This window comes from Pseudorca crassidens, chromosome 8 (assembly GCF_039906515.1).
Source record: "Pseudorca crassidens isolate mPseCra1 chromosome 8, mPseCra1.hap1, whole genome shotgun sequence".
Classification (NCBI taxonomy): domain Eukaryota; kingdom Metazoa; phylum Chordata; class Mammalia; order Artiodactyla; family Delphinidae; genus Pseudorca; species Pseudorca crassidens.
Window position 1 is genome coordinate 80,133,262 of NC_090303.1, and position 17,100 is coordinate 80,150,361.

The window sequence follows — 17,100 nt, forward strand, 5'->3', positions numbered from 1 at the left end:
ACTGGCAAATTTTATACCCACCTGACGTATTTCAAATTGCGTTTCCAATTCAAAGAATTGATATCCTCTGCTCAGAGCAGCTCCTGATAAATCTTTATCATAACAAAGTCAGCGGGGAAACCCTAAATTCCTTGCCCCAAAGTTAACAGAGATCTTAGATTGGCATTACTTTAAAGATATTTCTAAGATATTTTAAAAATTCTGTATAATGTCTAAAATAAAAGAAAGGAACACGTTTATTATTACTTAAAATAATTACAATGTTCTATTTACCATTTGCACAAATTTCTAATTTTACTGGTTAGTAGTTGTCCAGCCTCATCCACACCAGACCCACAGAGCTCAAGCCACAATAAAAATGAGAGTAAGCAGAAAAAGGTTTCCAGCAGCAGAGGGCACTGTTTTTGCAAGAAACAAAAAGTCTAGAATCTTTCCCACGTTCTTAAATTATTCCTGCAAGGTAGGTAACATTCTTTGAATAACTTAACTGTTTTACTGCACCACTTACTGCTTTCAGCAACAAAACCTTTTAAATTATTTCTCATGATAACTAGACGCATGATCACTAGAGATTATGTGATAACTGGTTAAAATTCAAGCCACATCTTGCAGGTCCAGCCTGTCAAGATCATGCCAACACCAGATTTTGGTCGGTACAATTATAGACAGCTTAATTTTTAGTTGGATATTGTGACTATAGTAATGAAATACATTTGCAACTACATTCTGAGTATGACTCAATGTGAGAAAAATAGGTGTCTGTATGTAAATCAGATAATTTTTCTACCTAAAATTTAAAGTAGGTAGGTATGATAATTAATGCTATAAATATGAAACAACCACCTTTAGGCAGACTAGTGTATTGTAGAGAGGCATCGTATCATTTAGCATACATAACAAATGTGCAGGTTGTAAAGTTTTATTTGTTTTTTTTTTTTAAACCTGTCATTCAGTTTTGTATTTCAAGAAATTTGACATTGGGACCACCAATCTTTTAAGAAAAATGTAACCCTTCACCTGACATTTGACAAAAATCTTGAGAAATTATCAAACTTTAAAAAAACAGCATAATAGTTTCATCATTACAGTGTATACCTTTGCCAAATAGGTAAGATTTTTATGTCTGGTATTTCTGAATACCTCAATCTATACAGACTGCAAAATAAAAATACTTAATTCCACACCACTTTTATGATGTTCTGATTTTTACAGTATATTTAACCAAATATTGAAGTAACCACAATGTATAGCCTCCTTCAGTTCATGTAGAACGAAATTATCTCTAAGATCCCCAAACCTCAACAACTTTTGTTTCAGAATAGTACCAAAAATATTTTTTAAATTTTTGCCTAAAAGAGCCTGCCACATTTGCTATAGCACAAAAATAACCTCAGTCAAGCATAGGTATGCAAGGGCTCCTTATGATTCCAGCCTCCAAATACCACATCTGTACAGTAACAGGCAATATTGCTGTAAGAGGTGTGTTACCATTTTCCCAACTAGCATCTCTGTAGTGATTTTACATAGCGCATATTGCTAAAATTTGAGAAACTGCATCAGTGTAGTGATGTCTAGAGAACTGTGCAATGTATCAGCTTCAACATTCATGTGGCATGTGTTCGAAATGAAGGGGCTAAATAAACTAAAGTTTGCATCACTTAAAAAAGAATGTAGTGCTATACTAGATTTTAATAAGAAAATTTAGGTACAGAAAAAGTAGGGTATGAAAATAGTGTTTTCCTTCTGGCATTATAACTAAATTACATTAAGGTTTTTGTCAGTCTCACATATAATATTTAAACTCCCTTGTTGATGGAATGAGAAATATTCACAAATTAAGTGAGCATCCTGGTGTAAACGTGCACACAGTAACAGGGAGTAGCTTTGCAGAGGATTATGACAAACCCTTACAGATTAAATGAGGTATTGCACAGATTAATAAAAAAAAGCAAAAAAGGCAACAAAAATATACAGCAAATTGGTAGAACATTTACATGATAATTTTACAGAATCCATAGACAGAAAGTAGTGTTTAGTATTTCACCTTAAAAATATATATATAATATATAGATCAGTCTTCCCATTCATCATCATCCTCAAAATCTTCTTCATCATCTTCATCCTCATCTTCATCTAGAAGAGAATCATTAATACAAACAATTAAAACATATGTATAAATCAAATGACATTTCATAATTCTTAGGGGACTTCTCTAATTATTCAGTTTCTAAAACACAAACCTGGAGGAATCTAGTTACTAAAATGATTTAAAATGAATCAGTAAAATACATCTAAAGAGTATTGGATAGTAAGCTGAAGATTAGAACATGACTAAGAAGACTTGGGTTCTAGTCCCTAAGTATCTATGTAACCAGTTTCAACCTGCGTTTCTTTATATGTAAAATCACATTTGAGTTGATCTCTCTGAATTTTAGGCTCACATATCGCAAACCCAACAAAGGCCCCTTCAATGACTGTCTTTAAAGAAAAGTTGTAAAAAATATAACCAGCACATTGTTTGGCTACCAATTTTAATTATAATTCCAGTGACAGGTGGGAACCGCATCAGCACTAAGCCATAAAGGAAACGGAGTAGGCAGTCCCAGTACCTAATCTCCTCTTCTACCCCCTATTCTCCCTTGAACCCACTGACACCGCTCTTTCCGGGTCACCAAGGACCTACCGTCGCTAAAGCTAAAGCTCAATTCTCTGTTCTCATTTTCCTGACCCATCACACCCACCTGACCCAGATGATCACTCCATCCTCCTTCAAACACTTCTTCACCTGACTTCTAAGATACCACACTCTCCAGTGCTCCAAACTCATTAAACTTTCTCTTCTCCATTTATACCCACTTTGATGATCTCATCCAGTTCCATAACTTTAAATACCATGAATATCTTAATGACATACAAATTTATATTAACCGTTCACATCTCTCCCCTGAATTCCAGACTCATAACCAAATGTCTACTCAATATCTACTTTTAATTTTTTAATAAGTATCTCAAATTTAATTTGTACAGAATCAAATTCCTAATCCTTCCTTTCCAACTTGCTACTCTCCTAAATCTTTCCCACTCTGTTAAAGAAAATTTCACTCTTTCAGCTGCTCAGTTCAAAAACCTCAGAGTTATCCATCACTCCTTTTTTTCCAAACCTCACTTCCAATCCATCAGCAAACCCAATGACCTCCATATTCAAAGTATAACTGGTATCCAACCACTTCTCAGGTGCTCCCAACCTGATTCAAACCTGCATCATCTCTAGCTTGGATCACTGCCACTCCTCTGCTAAGAACCTTCCAGTGGCTTCCCATCACATTCATGGCTTCCAAAGCCTTACTCCTGACCCACTGCCACCTCTCAAACTACATTCCTTCTTTCTCCTGCTCTCTTATTCCAGCCCTACTGACCTTGATTGGCACTGTTCCTCAACCTCAGGAACTTTGTACTGGCTGTACACACTTTCCTGTTTTCTACATGGTTTACTCCCTGAACTCCGTCTGGTCTTTTCTCACATGACATCTTAGGTAGGCCTCATTATCCTATTTCAAAATGAACTTCCCTCTCACGGCCTGTTAGTCCTTATATCTCCCTTTTCTGCTTAATTTCTGTCCTTAGTACATATCACCATTTAATATACATATTTTCTAATTTGTTTTATTTATTGTCTCTCTCTCTCTCACTAGAATGCATGGTCCATGAAGGCAGGAATTTTTGTTGTTTTGTTATTTTATTATTATTCCACAATAAATATTTGTGGACTGAATTAACCTATCCTATCTTTGTAACACGGTATGGAAATAAAAATGCCTATTTAAGAAAAACAAATGTTGCTAAAAGATCTTAGATACCCACATCCTTAAGGAGAAAGAAAGAGAAGGAAAATAACATTTACTGAACACCTACTATGTGCTAGGCAATCTGCTGGTTAGCTGCATATTAGCTTACTTACTGTTCATATCAATCATCTGATTTATGAATTCTCTACATGTAACAAACTGGAGAATTGAGGTCCACCACAGGGAGTAAGTAATAGATTTAATAAGAACAAAGATCTGCTTCTAGTACATCATGCTCTCCAGTAAACCTCAACCATCACATCAGCAAAACCCATATTCTTTCTCTCTTTTAAAAGTGATATTCATTTACGTGGTGGTGTGTATATGTTTAATAACCTCAAATGAGTACTAGTTTATTCAAATAAACCTTTTAGGAAAAAAAAAAGAGGAAACAAAAAACTTTAGGATTCTTTACTAAACCCTAGAAACAGTATAAATTATCTCATTTCTCAGCCCCAACTCTTGCAAATCAGGGAAACCTAAATTTCTTATGTCACAAGAATGTCACAGGAATGAGATTCAGAACTCTCCAGCCTTGTTTACAAGTTGTTTGCCAGGCATTCTATTAGTATTTCTGGTTCAGGAAACAAAACTGTCATTTTGCTAAAGTTGTTCTTCCAATTTATGATTATGACAGTGGTGTCTTGACATCCATTAAGCTTCAAATAGACTAGTCACAGTTGCAACAACTTAAAATATATCCTAGAACCTACATCAATAAGTTATTCAATAGCAGGGGAAAATCTAGCAAAGACTGTGTCACAGAATAAAAAGAGAAGCAGAACTTCAAATATTCAAATTTATTAAATATATATATACACATGCAAATATACCTGAAGAATGAATGGCTTTGCTCCTTTTCTGCATCACTTCCATTAATGCACCTACAATTCCTGAAGTGGGTGCAGGTGTCGGTGGTGTAGACTCTGGGCCGTCAGATACCTTGGAAAGGAAAATCAGCAAAATTTAGTAACACATCCTTAGCAACAAATCTCTGTCTCCAGAAAATCTTTCTCCCTTAGAATCACTTTATTATTTTAAAACAAAACAAAACCAAAAAAGCAAACAATCAAGCCTAGAATAGGATTAACAAAATTAAGAAGAAAAAAAACTGCTGCCTTAAAATAATTCTCCAAGATACATTTCCCCTCCTTAATGTATAAGCCATTAATACACTTCCAAATTTAATACAACAGTCAAACTTTTTCCTAAATAATACTTGCCCTTACAGCTGGGTTACTTCTGTTCATTCTAGTACACAAAGCCTTGGCTGATGAGAAACTTTAAAACGATTATCAAAGGACATCATTTTACAAAACTAAGGTAGTATTTAGATGCCTAAAGTTATTAGAGAAGAACATTTTAGGATATCTAAGAGCAATTAAAGAGACTTATGGTTTCCTAGAAAAACTCAGCTTTACTAATAGGCTTTATAACTTTAAATATTATACTTAATATAAAGTTATAATGTAAATATGTACAATATATAATATACTAGAATTCAAAATGAACCTTCCTTCTCATATCATGTAGGAGGAGGAGATCAGATGCGTAGCTTTCAAAATGTACCTCACAAGGCAACTAACTATCCCTAACTAAAGTACTTTACCTAATATAAACTACATTTGGGGGGAAAAAATCAATATCAAAGGGTCTCATTAAAATCTAATTTCTATATAAAATAATCCCTGATTCCAACACTCATTAAAAAAGAAACTACAGGAAGTTTGTAGAGATTTAGGAAAAAAAAATACAATTTAGAAACTATTGCTGTATGTGCACTCTGACTAAAATGAGCAGTCGTTTATACAAAACAGTCATTTTGTTAACTTTGTCCCTGGGATGATACTGGTATAATTAAAAATGAAATAGCACAGCTATACTAAATAATTACACACACACACACACACACACACACACACACACACACACACACACACACACACACAGTTGACCCTTGAACAACACGAGTTTGAACTGCATGGGTCCACTTATATGCAGATTATTTTCAACAAATATATTGGAAAACTTTTTAAAGATTTGCTACATTTGAAAAAACTTACAGATGAATCACACTGCCTAGAAGTATGGAAAAAATTAAGAAAAAGTTAGATATGTCATGATTGCATAAAACATATATACACATCTATTTTATCATTTACTACCATAAAATATACACGAATCTATTATAAAAAGATAGAATTTATTAAAGCTTATACACAGACTGTACACGGCACCATTCCCTGTTGAGAGAAATGTAAACAAACATAAAGATGCAGTTTTAAATCATAACTGCATAAGATTAACTGTAGTGCACATTGTACTACTGTAATAATTTTGTACCCACCTCCTATTGCTATTTCAGTATGCTCAAGTGTTGTAAGTATATGCTTAAAACTCCCTGTGATGTTATCAGTGTGAGCAGTTTGTCCCTCCAATAAATTGCGTATCACAGTAAAAAGTGATCTCTCGCAGTTCTCATGTATTTTTCATTGTATTTAGTGCAATACTGCAAACCTTGACCAAAACCACGGGACCCATACTAAGCACCACTAGTAATGCTAGAAGTGCTCCCAAGAAGCGGAGAAAAGTCATGACATTACAAGAAAAAGCTGAATTGTGTGATATGTATTGTAGACTGAGGTCTGCAGCTGCAGCTGCCCACTGTTTCAAGACAAATGAATCTGGCATTAAGGACCATAATAAAAAAAAGAACAAGAAATTCATGAAACCATCGCTGCAGCTACATCATCAGGTGCAAAAACCTTGCACTTTTTGTGAAATAACTTTATATCTCATATTGAAATGCAGCTTCCATGTGGATGCAGGATTGCTATAAGAAAGGCATACCTATAGACTCTAATGATTTGAGAAAAAGTGAAGTCATTACATGACAACTTAAATGAAAAGGAAGGTGAAGGATCTAAAGCTGGAAAATTTAATGCCAGCAAAGGACGGTTTGATAATTTTAGAAAGAGGTTTGGCTTTAAAAGAAAAGCAGCTTCTGCCGACCAAGAGGCAGCAGAGGAGTTCCCAGATGCCATTAAGAAAATAATAGAGGAGAAAGGATATCTGCTTGAATAGGTTTTAAATGTAGACGAAAGTGTCCTAGAAGTACCCTGGAAGAAAAATGCCACAAAGGACACTTATAAGTAAGGAAGAGAAGCAAGCACCACGATTGAGGAGGGATAGGTTAACTCTGCTGTTCTGTGCAAATGCAGTCAGGTTTACGATCAGGACTGCTCTTATCTATAAATTTGCTAACTCTTGTTGAAGGGAAAAGATAAACACCAGCTGCCAGTCTTTTTGGTTAGATGACAAAAAGGCCTGGACAAGGAGAACACTTTTTCTGAATTGGTTTCATCAATGCTTTGTCCCTGAAGTTAGGAGGTCCCTTGCCAGTAAGGGACCACCTTATAAAGTTCTTTTGATATTGGAGAGTGCCCAGGCCACCCAGAACCCCATGACTTCAACACCACAGTGGTCTACTTGCCTCCAACACAACATCTCTAATTCAGCCTCTAGATCAGGGGGTCATAAAGACCTTTAAGGCTCATTACACATGGTACTCTATGTGACGAACTGTCAACTATAGAAGAGAACTCCGGGAGAGAGAACATCATGAAAGTCTGGAAGGATTACGTCATTGAAGATGCCATTGTTCTTACAGAAAATGTGGTGAAAGCCATCAAGCCCAAAACAATAAATTCCTGCTGGAGAAACTGTGTCCAGATGTTCTATATGACTTCATAGGATTTACAACAGAGCCAAGCAAGGAAATCATGAAAGAGATCATTGATATGGCAAAAAAGGTGGCGGGAGGTGGTGGCAGTGGTGGTGAAGAGTTTCAAGATATGGATCTTGGAGAAATAAAAGAGCTAACAGATACCACACCAGAAAAATTAACAGAAGATGACTTGATGAAGATGAGTGTTTCCAAACCAGTGCCAGATGATGATGAAGAAAATGTAGAAGAAGCAGTGCCAGGAAAACAAATGGACATGAGACAATCTGGAAGAAAGAAGGGTTCTCGGATTATTCAAGACTGCATTTGACTTCCTTTACAACACGGACCCTTCTATGATATGGGTACTAAAACTAAAACAAGGAATTATTGGGTTGGCCAAAAAGTTCCTTTGGTTTTCAAGTAAAAATAAAAGACACATTTTTCATTTTCACCAAGCACTTTAGTGAACAATGTAGTCACCCTTTTGTTCCACTATCTTCTGCCACTTTTCAGGCAACATCATAATTCCATCTTCTAAAAACTTTTTTTTTTTTTTTGGCGGTATGCGGGCCTCTCACCGCTGTGGCCTCTCATCGCTGTGGCCTCTCCCGTTGTGGAGCACAGGCTCCAGATGCGCAGGCTCAGCGGCCATGGCTCACGGGCCCAGCCGCTCCGCGGCATGTGGGAGCTTCCCGGACTGGGACACGAACCTGTGTCCCCTGCATCAGCAGGCGGACTCTCAACCACTGAGCCACCAGGGAAGCCCTTCTAAAAACTTTTTATCTTTTTGAGCAAAGAACTGTCCCAGGTGCCTTTTATAGTCTTCCAGGGAATTAAAATTTTTTTCATTAAAAAAATTCTGTGAAGACCGAAATAAATGGAAATCCGAAGGTGCAATGTCTGGTGAATATGCAGGATGAATCAGAACTTCCCAGCCAAGCTGTAACAGTTTTTGCCTGGTCATCACAAAACATGCAGTCTTGCATTATCCTGATGGAAGATGATGCGTTTTCTGTTGACTTAATTCCCGATGTTTTCATCAAGGGCTGATTTCAGTTGTTCTAACTGGGAGCAGTACTTGCTGGAATTAATTGTTTGGCTTTCCGGAAGGAGCTCATAATAGAGGACTCCCTTCCAATCCCACCATATACACAACATCACCTTCTCTGGATGAAGACCGGCCTTTGGTGTGGTTGGTGGTCGTCCATTTCGCTTGCCCTACAATCTCCTCCGTTCCACATTATTGTACAGTATCCACTTTTCATTGCCAATCACAATTTGTTTGAAAAACGGAATGTTTTCGTTATGTTTCAGTAGAGAATTGCATGTGGAAATATGGTCAAGAAGGTTTTTTTTCGCTTAACTTATGTTGAACCCAAACATCAAAGCGATGAACATAAATCAAGCTGGTGCAAATGATTTTCACCGCTTGATTTGGATATTTTGAGTATGTCGGCTATCTCCCGCGTGGTGTAACACTGATTGTTCCCAATTAATGTCTTGACTTGATCGCTATCAACTTCAATTGGTCTCCCTGACCGTGGAGCATCATCCAGCGTGAAATCTCCGGCACGAAACTTCGCAAACCACTTTTGACACGTTCAACCAGTCACAGCCCCTTCTCCATACGCTGTACAAGTCTTTTTTTTACGTTTTGGCTGTGTTTTTACCTTTCTTGAAATAATAAAGCATAATATGCTGAAAATGTTTTTCTTCCGTTTTCAATATTAAAACGGCTACACAAAAATTCACCAATTTTTGGTAAGTTTTTTTTTTTTAATGCACGCTGATATGACAGCTGTCACAATACAATCTAATAAAATTGTTTTGAATGAAGTTAAAGACAACCTAAGCGCTACTAGAGCCATCTTATGGGAAAAACCGAACAAACTCTTTGGCCAACCCAGTATGATATAGTTCTATAAAATTAGTGTGCCTGCCTCTCCTGCCTCCCCTTACCCCTCCCTCCACATCTTCCATTGAGGCCACTCCTGAGACAGCAAGAAAGACCAACACCTCCTTTTCCTCCTCCTGCTCTTCAGCCTGCTCAACGTGACGACAACAAGGATGAAGCCCTTTACGATGACCTACTTCCACTTAATGAATAGTAATCATCATGCTGTACAGTTAATAAATTTATCTGTTGTGTATGTGTGTCTCTGTGTGAAAATCTAATAACTATATGGCAAGAAGTGTATGAAATATTTTTGTGTCATCATCATCACCTAAGTATTCATCATGTAGAACACTGTGTGTAAGAGTTGAAGTGGATAGCCGCTCCTTACATAGGCGTAAGGTGAGGGATATTTAATATAAAATTAATACTGTGTTAGTTTTCTTACTGTTCTACAACTTTGCTTTTGGAGAACTACATTACCATACAGTATGCCCCCCTCTCTCGTAACTGGAGAAACTGCGTATCTGCCTACCTTCACAGGCAAGTGGTTTTTGAAAAAACATATAACAATGTTCCCAATACAGTATTATGAATATGACTGTACTAACATATGCCATAAAAATTTTATAACGATTCATTCACTAGTATATAGGCTGGCTACTGTGAAGCAACCATATCGAATATGCTAGGCTACCATAAAGCAATCATATGGCTGTCTCTCCGTTAACGCTGCATGAATTATTATACATGTAAATAAATATAAATTTCTCACATTCTTTTCATTTTTGATGTCTACTGTTAGTATTACATATAACATCTACAGTGTTTGTATTATATTAATAAGACAATATTGACCAAATTGATGTAGGTACTAACAGATAGATTATTCATCTTGTAAACAGATGATGTAAACTTACAGCATCAATAAATACAGTTCAGTACTGTAAATGTATTTTCTCTTCCTTATGATTTTCTTTATAACATTTCCCTTCTCTAGCTTACTTTGTTGTAAGAATACAGTATATAATACATATACAAAATATGTGTTAAATTAACTGTTTATGTTATTGGTAAGGCTTCCAGTCAACAGTAGGCCATTAGTAATTAAGTTCTGGGGAGTCAAAAGTTATACACAGATTTGACTGCTCAGGGGGCTGGCACCCCTAACTCCCATTGCTGTCCAAGGGTCAACTTATGTATTTGAAATTCTAAAGTATATGACCCCATTAAAATCTGCTATTCACCTGGGCTGTGGTCATTTTGACAATAATTCCCCCCCCCAACAACTATTCAAAGTTCTTCAACTGCTCCTGAGAAACCTGTAGTCTGAACTAAACGGGGAGAGGGAGCAGAGGTGATTTTTCACAGGCTGATCTAAGTATCATCCTGAATACATATTAAGAAAAGATGTAGACACATTTTAAAGAAGTTTCTTAAATCTGTGCTAGGTTGATGTTTAAATGCTTTCCTTCGATTAGCTGTGTTCCCTAGCCATCATTCTCTTCCTAGCTAAAGCTTCTGAGATTTAGTAAGTTATCATAATTCTCTACACACTGCAAAATAATTTTCAATTAAAATCTCCTTTCAGCTCCATTTACTTCATAGAAAAATCTACCATCCGTAACCTGCCTGAAGCCCTGCAGAGCAAATGTTCCTCCTGGAACTGAGAGACCACACATAAAGGCCCAGAGGAAGCATGTGAATGTTAGCCAGGTTAGGCTCTAGGTCAGGGGTCAGGAAACTACGGCCATGGACCAAATCTAGCCTGTCCCCTGTTTTTGTATAACTTTTTTAAAGCTAAGAATGATTTTTTACACATTTTTAAATGGTTGAAAGAAAACAAAACAAGAATATCTGTGATATGTGCAAATTACATGAAATTCAAATTTCAGTGTCCATAAATAAAGCTTTACAGAACACAATCATGCCCACTGACTTATGTGCTGTCTATGGCTGCTGCTTTTGTGGTATAATAGCAGAGTTGAGCAGCTGTAACAGATACCATATGGCCTGCAAGCCTAAAATGTTTATTATCTGGTCCTTTAAAAAAAAAGTTTGCCAACCTCTGCTCTGGAAGATGAAACGATGACCTCAACCAATTCAGAGAATCCAAAATTATCTGTCACTATAGAAATTCTAATTAGAACTCTTTGAATTTTCTGTGGAGTCTCATTCTCTACTAATCTAAATTTCAGACACATAAACTTTAAAATATGGTTTAGTTTTCATAAAGTTAATGGTTTGACTTTGCCAAAATGATTACAATTGGTTTCAACAGGGCTATTTTTACTTCTGTATAGTTTAATAAAGATTTTTCTTTAAATTAAAATTTATTTAAAAGTGTAGAACGACAGATTGCAAACATAGTGCAATATTCTTTATATGAAGTTCTAGAATAGGCAAACTAAACCTATGGTGATAGAAATCAGGTCAGTGATCCTTTCTGAGAAGGGAGAGTCATGAGGGAACTTTCTGGGGTGATATTTTGATACAGAAGTATGGACCACACAGGTAAAGGTATAAACTTACGCATTTTAGGGTATGTAAGGGTTGGAAAAACACACACCAAGAGAAAAAGTAAAAAAATTTTTTTCAAAGATGTCTTATAATTGCTTTAAAATTCCATTAAGACAGGCAGTCTAAACCGAAAGGAACAGATTACTTACAGATTTCAGCTGAATACCCTGCCGTATCTGGTCTAAAAGCGCATCCCTTCCAGAGCAGGACACCGGTCGACTGTTCTGTTCCACTTTTTTTAGCTGAGCACCCTCTCTGATTTGATCTAAAAGAGCTGCTTTGCTTCCTGCAGAAGTTGGAACCTGATGGTCACCATCGGAAGGGAGGCCGGGGGGAGGTGGCGGCCCCGGCGGCGGGGGAGGTGGAGGCGGCGGGGGCGGTGCCGCCGGCCCCGCCACCGACATTGGCGGAGGAGGTGGCGGCGGCCCGGAAGGCGCTGAGGAGGGAAGGGCCGGAGGAGGGGGAGGGTACATCCTGTTTGGCGGTGGCGGAGGCACCCCGACACCTGGCCTGGACGGAGGCGGCGGTGGCGGCGCAGCCGAGGGAGCTCTTGAAGGGGGCGGGGGAGGAGCCCCTCTTCCCCGGGCAGGAGGGGGAGGAGGGCCCGAACTGTGCGGAGGCGGCGGGGGAGGAGGCGGCCCTCCCCGGGACGGTGGTGGAGGTGGTGGTGCTGCAATGAAAACAGAAAAAAAGAAAAGCATGCTTTCCCCCCCCCAAAACATGATACTGAAAAAGCGGCTCATTTCAACATGTATTAAAAAAAACCAATATGAGGGGGAAAAAAGAGGCCTCATCTTTGTATGTTACTTTACAAAGATACCTGGGCACAGATGATATCTTACAACTCTGTTTGGGACTACTCGGCCTGAAGATCGCCTTCGTGGTCTATCTTGAAAAAATACTAGCTAAAATAGTAGAATTTAGTTTTTAGGAATCAGCACCACTTATCAAGGTAAGGGAATAAACACATTTTTATGTAATAATAATAAAACTATAACAATGATATCAAACATTTTGGGCAATAAGCGACATTTTACGTTTTCATAAAAATGGATACCTTCTCTCTTTAAAGAATCAAGTATATTTAGTTGTTTTATAAAATTAATTTACATTCAGAATTAAATAGCTAATGTAGTATAATCTATTAGAATTTATTCAAGTTAATCTGAGCTAAACTCAAAACTTTTTGACAATGTAAATCTTTGTCACCTAACTTACATTTGTAATTTATATTGTCCTACATTTTACATGTATAGAACATATAATAACATATAATACAAGTTTTGTAATAAATATATATTATAGTGATATATAATACAATATATCATGTATATATTGTATCTGTTGTACTACATTAATAAAAGATGGTCAGCAATTCCAGTGATGGCATTAAGGGAGGCTGGTTGCTCAGCTGAAATGTTCAACTACTTATCCATTAACAAATTAACTGAGAATTTCTAAACACTGTAAAATTAAAGTTATTAATAAAATATTAACATTATCCTGGTAGTAATGACATATACATTCTTATTTTACTTAAGGGAAAATGTAAGCTAAAATAGAGAAACAAATTCAAAGTACAAAATTTATTACATTTCTAGAGACATGATTTTACCAACAGCATACACAAACTTACATAATAATGAACTTCATTATTTCTCCATTCATTTAAAGAGTGACTAGAAAAAATAACTATTTTTAGGAATAAAGAAATCCTAAAACCCATAACAGCTATTTGTATTTACTGGTACCAACTAATATATTATTGATGGATATTTCGACAATCTATATAATAAAAATACCTACCTTAATTTCAAATAATAATAGGCTCAGATGCTCAATAATGCAATGATACCAGAGAAGAAAAGGCCCCCCTCAGTTCAAAGGAAATCAAACATTATCTTCTGATTTTATTTGGGACTATCATGGAAATACACTCTAAAATATGCTATCAAATATAGTCATAAACATTAGATGAAATATACGGAAAGGCCAAAGCTCACAAGGGTACTGTCTCCTGGCATAGAAACTTTTAAAACTGGAAATAATATATAGCTGCAAACAGGACAGTCATCCTACTTGGATACAGGCCATCACTGAGGGAAGTTCCTATGATTTACACTCAAGGCATACTGGAGATCTGGGTGTTGCAGCTAAGGTTCACCCAATTTTCTCACCAGATCCAAGGCAAGGAGGTTTAAACTTGCTAAAACCAAATTCTTTTCCTAACATAATTTGTAATAACAGGGTAAAACCAAGAGGATATGGCATATGTATATTATGTATACTCCCTGAATAAGATAGTACATCAAATCCTTCAAGCAGATACAAAGATTTCATTTTAATCAGCTGAGGTTTACATTTCAAAAATCAATGTTGTCTGAACTAGCATTTTTATGATTTAGTTGTTTGTTAATCAAGAGGAAAAGGACCCACTCTATTCTACTACAAAAGGTATTAGTCCATCATTTCCTGTGGTTTCACCAAGGACTCTGGAACCATAATCTTTTCTATGTACAATGATGTATCTCTTCAATAGATAGATTTAAAGTTCTTTTGAACTGGGAATAAGCACATTTATTGGAATAATTTGGGACTCAGCTAATACCCATTCAAAGAGACAGTAAATTATTGTTCAGGCAAAGGGAGAGCCTTAATTGATAGTGAATAAATTATCAACTGCACCAAGTTTGGGTACAGCACAAGTTCAGCATTTCTATTATCTGAAAAGTGAGCAGTAACATCTCTGTATTTTCATGAGGAAAACATCTATTACCAACTTTCTATTTTTAAAATCTGTATTATGCCTACATAAAAAAAGGAAAGTATGCAGAAGATATGCCATATCATACCAAGGTAAAAATGTGAAAGAATTAAAACAGGAGGAGAGGAGAGACGGCACGTTAGGTTCACATGCACAAAAATGTCTGCTGAGCAGATCACACACCACTGTGAGAAAGTCTGGCGGCCTACAGATTTTCAAAACTGAGTCACACAAACACCAGAATCAGAATGACAATGATAGTTCTTAGATATTTAATAAATACATAAAGTAAAAAGCATGACACAAACGTTACAACAAATAAAACTGTTCTTACTATCAAAGCTTAGTTAGAAAAGAAGAAAGACTGAGGCTTATGGAAAAAACCCCGTCTTGATGCTGCACTATAAAGAAAAGTTGATATACTTAACTTTCAGATATTATTTCAGATCAAATTAATATTAAGAGTAATTGGTAGATAACTCTAGATATTTATTTAAGGGAATTATAAGCAGAAATTGTAAAATAATATAAATATAACTAATATTTAAAAGAAATGTAGTTTTATAGAATTCAGGAAACTACTCTCATGAAGATGAAGTAAACCAGGCAAGTATTATTCAAGACAAATTTAAACTTATGGGAATACTAACAACTCTCTGAGTAGTCATTTATAACTGCATGTTTGCTTATGTTTAGTCCTCCCCACTGCCCCAAATTAATGTAAAAATGTAAGTATATTTTATGTAGGTTATTGAAATAATGCCAATTGTGAAAAGCAATCACTAAAAATAAGTATATTAATAATAAAAACAGTGGTGCCGTTAAGAGGTAATCCACAGAATTTCAAAAAAATTATCTAAATTACAGATGAAATATGAGCTCTGACTCATATAGAAATAAACTTCCTTTTTTACTTTAGCATCTATGTAACATTAGTTACATAGCCCCAAACATTAGTTTGAATAGAAGGCAGAAAACCTTACTGGATGTTAGATTTGGAGGCAGGATAAATGAGTTGTAGCTTCTTTGAAAATAAACACATGCATAATTTAGTACACTGGGCCAAATAACATCCCCCATACATACCACTCCACTGTGGTGGACCTAAGAACAGATTATTAGAAATTAATGGACTTCAAACAATTGCAAAGACACACACACAAAAAGATACACTGGAAATCACAAGGTCTCCTACTTTTTACAAATTTGATTACATGATTTTACAAAATAAATTTCAAGAGATTTAAGTTTTACAAAATGTATTTTTATGATAACTTCATAAACTTCTCTGTCTCTAATTTTTCATACTTCTGAACACACTATATGTTTTGCCTAGAAAACATTTCCTTAATAAAAATCATTAATCTGTCTTTTTATTCTTCCTCTAAAAACATGTACCTTCTATAAAATCAATCTTGGTTGTCTAAAAGGTTTCAAACTGGGAGTTAGATTCTTGAGTATATGAATCTTGAGTATAAGTTCCCAAAGCATGTTTTATGTAATGCCTGTGAATTTTTTTTGTTTTATGTAATTTAATTGAGGAAAGACCTTGCCTAATTTGATGTTTTAAAAGCAATTAGAATAAAAAGCAGTAATAATAAGTTTAAAAAACAAACTCAATTAAGTTAATACAGACAACTCTCAGTTACAGATATTCAGGTGAGAGGGCAGCAGTATGGACTAACAAATGTCAAGAGTATTTATAAACTTATAAATTCAGAGAACTCAGAGAGACCCTGAAAATATTTTGGTATAAGGTGAAGGTGAGTGGTAACAGTGGAGAAAAAGAGAGTCAAGGAACAAACTAGAGGTCCACAAGACCTTCCATCATCTGTATACTAACTGTAACTACAACTCATTCTGGCCGCATTAAAAAACAATAATGTTGCTGTGCCCCAGATGTTTTTATTAAAAATCCACAGAATTTGGAAATGTAATCTCTTCATGAAATAAGATAAATTAGCATCATACTAGTTTCAGTGGAACTAGCATTGTGTTTCCACAACAGTAATTATGACTGTATACTTGTTTATATACCTGTTGTCACACCAGACTAAGATTTCTGGGGGCAGAAACCGTACCTTTATATCGAAATATCCTGAGTAGAGACCAGTGCTGACATAACAATGTTTACTGAATATATGAATGAGTGAATGAATGAACATCAGCAGTGAAAAAGATACAGGTAAGTCAAATACCTGATTGAAAATGAGTTAAATTCTTCAGAAGAATGCTATGATTAACTGGAGCTTTTGTTTTGCTACACTATCTATCATGAGTATGCAAAGACTAGGAAGAAGAAAAGTAACCCCAAATGAATAAAGTGGCAAAGAGATAACAGTCATATTAG

The 17,100-nt window shown here is 35.9% G+C and overlaps 1 protein-coding gene across 3 annotated transcripts in view; it reads right to left on the reverse strand.

Annotated features, from left to right (window-relative positions):
• Positions 1-903: 903 nt before the first annotated feature.
• WASL (WASP like actin nucleation promoting factor) overlaps positions 904-17,100 on the reverse strand; it is a 65,592-nt gene continuing 49,395 nt past the window's right edge. For 2 of the 3 annotated variants that reach the window (XM_067746889.1, XM_067746891.1), the window contains exons 9-12: positions 15,837-15,854; positions 12,136-12,656; positions 4,679-4,787; positions 904-2,133 (exon numbers count right to left, since the gene is read on the reverse strand). In XM_067746889.1, the coding sequence (XP_067602990.1) occupies positions 2,072-2,133; positions 4,679-4,787; positions 12,136-12,656; positions 15,837-15,854 (710 nt within the window). In that variant the 3' untranslated portion in view covers positions 904-2,071. The remainder of the gene's footprint in view (positions 2,134-4,678; positions 4,788-12,135; positions 12,657-15,836; positions 15,855-17,100) is intronic. The other variant, XM_067746890.1, reaches the window with a different exon arrangement.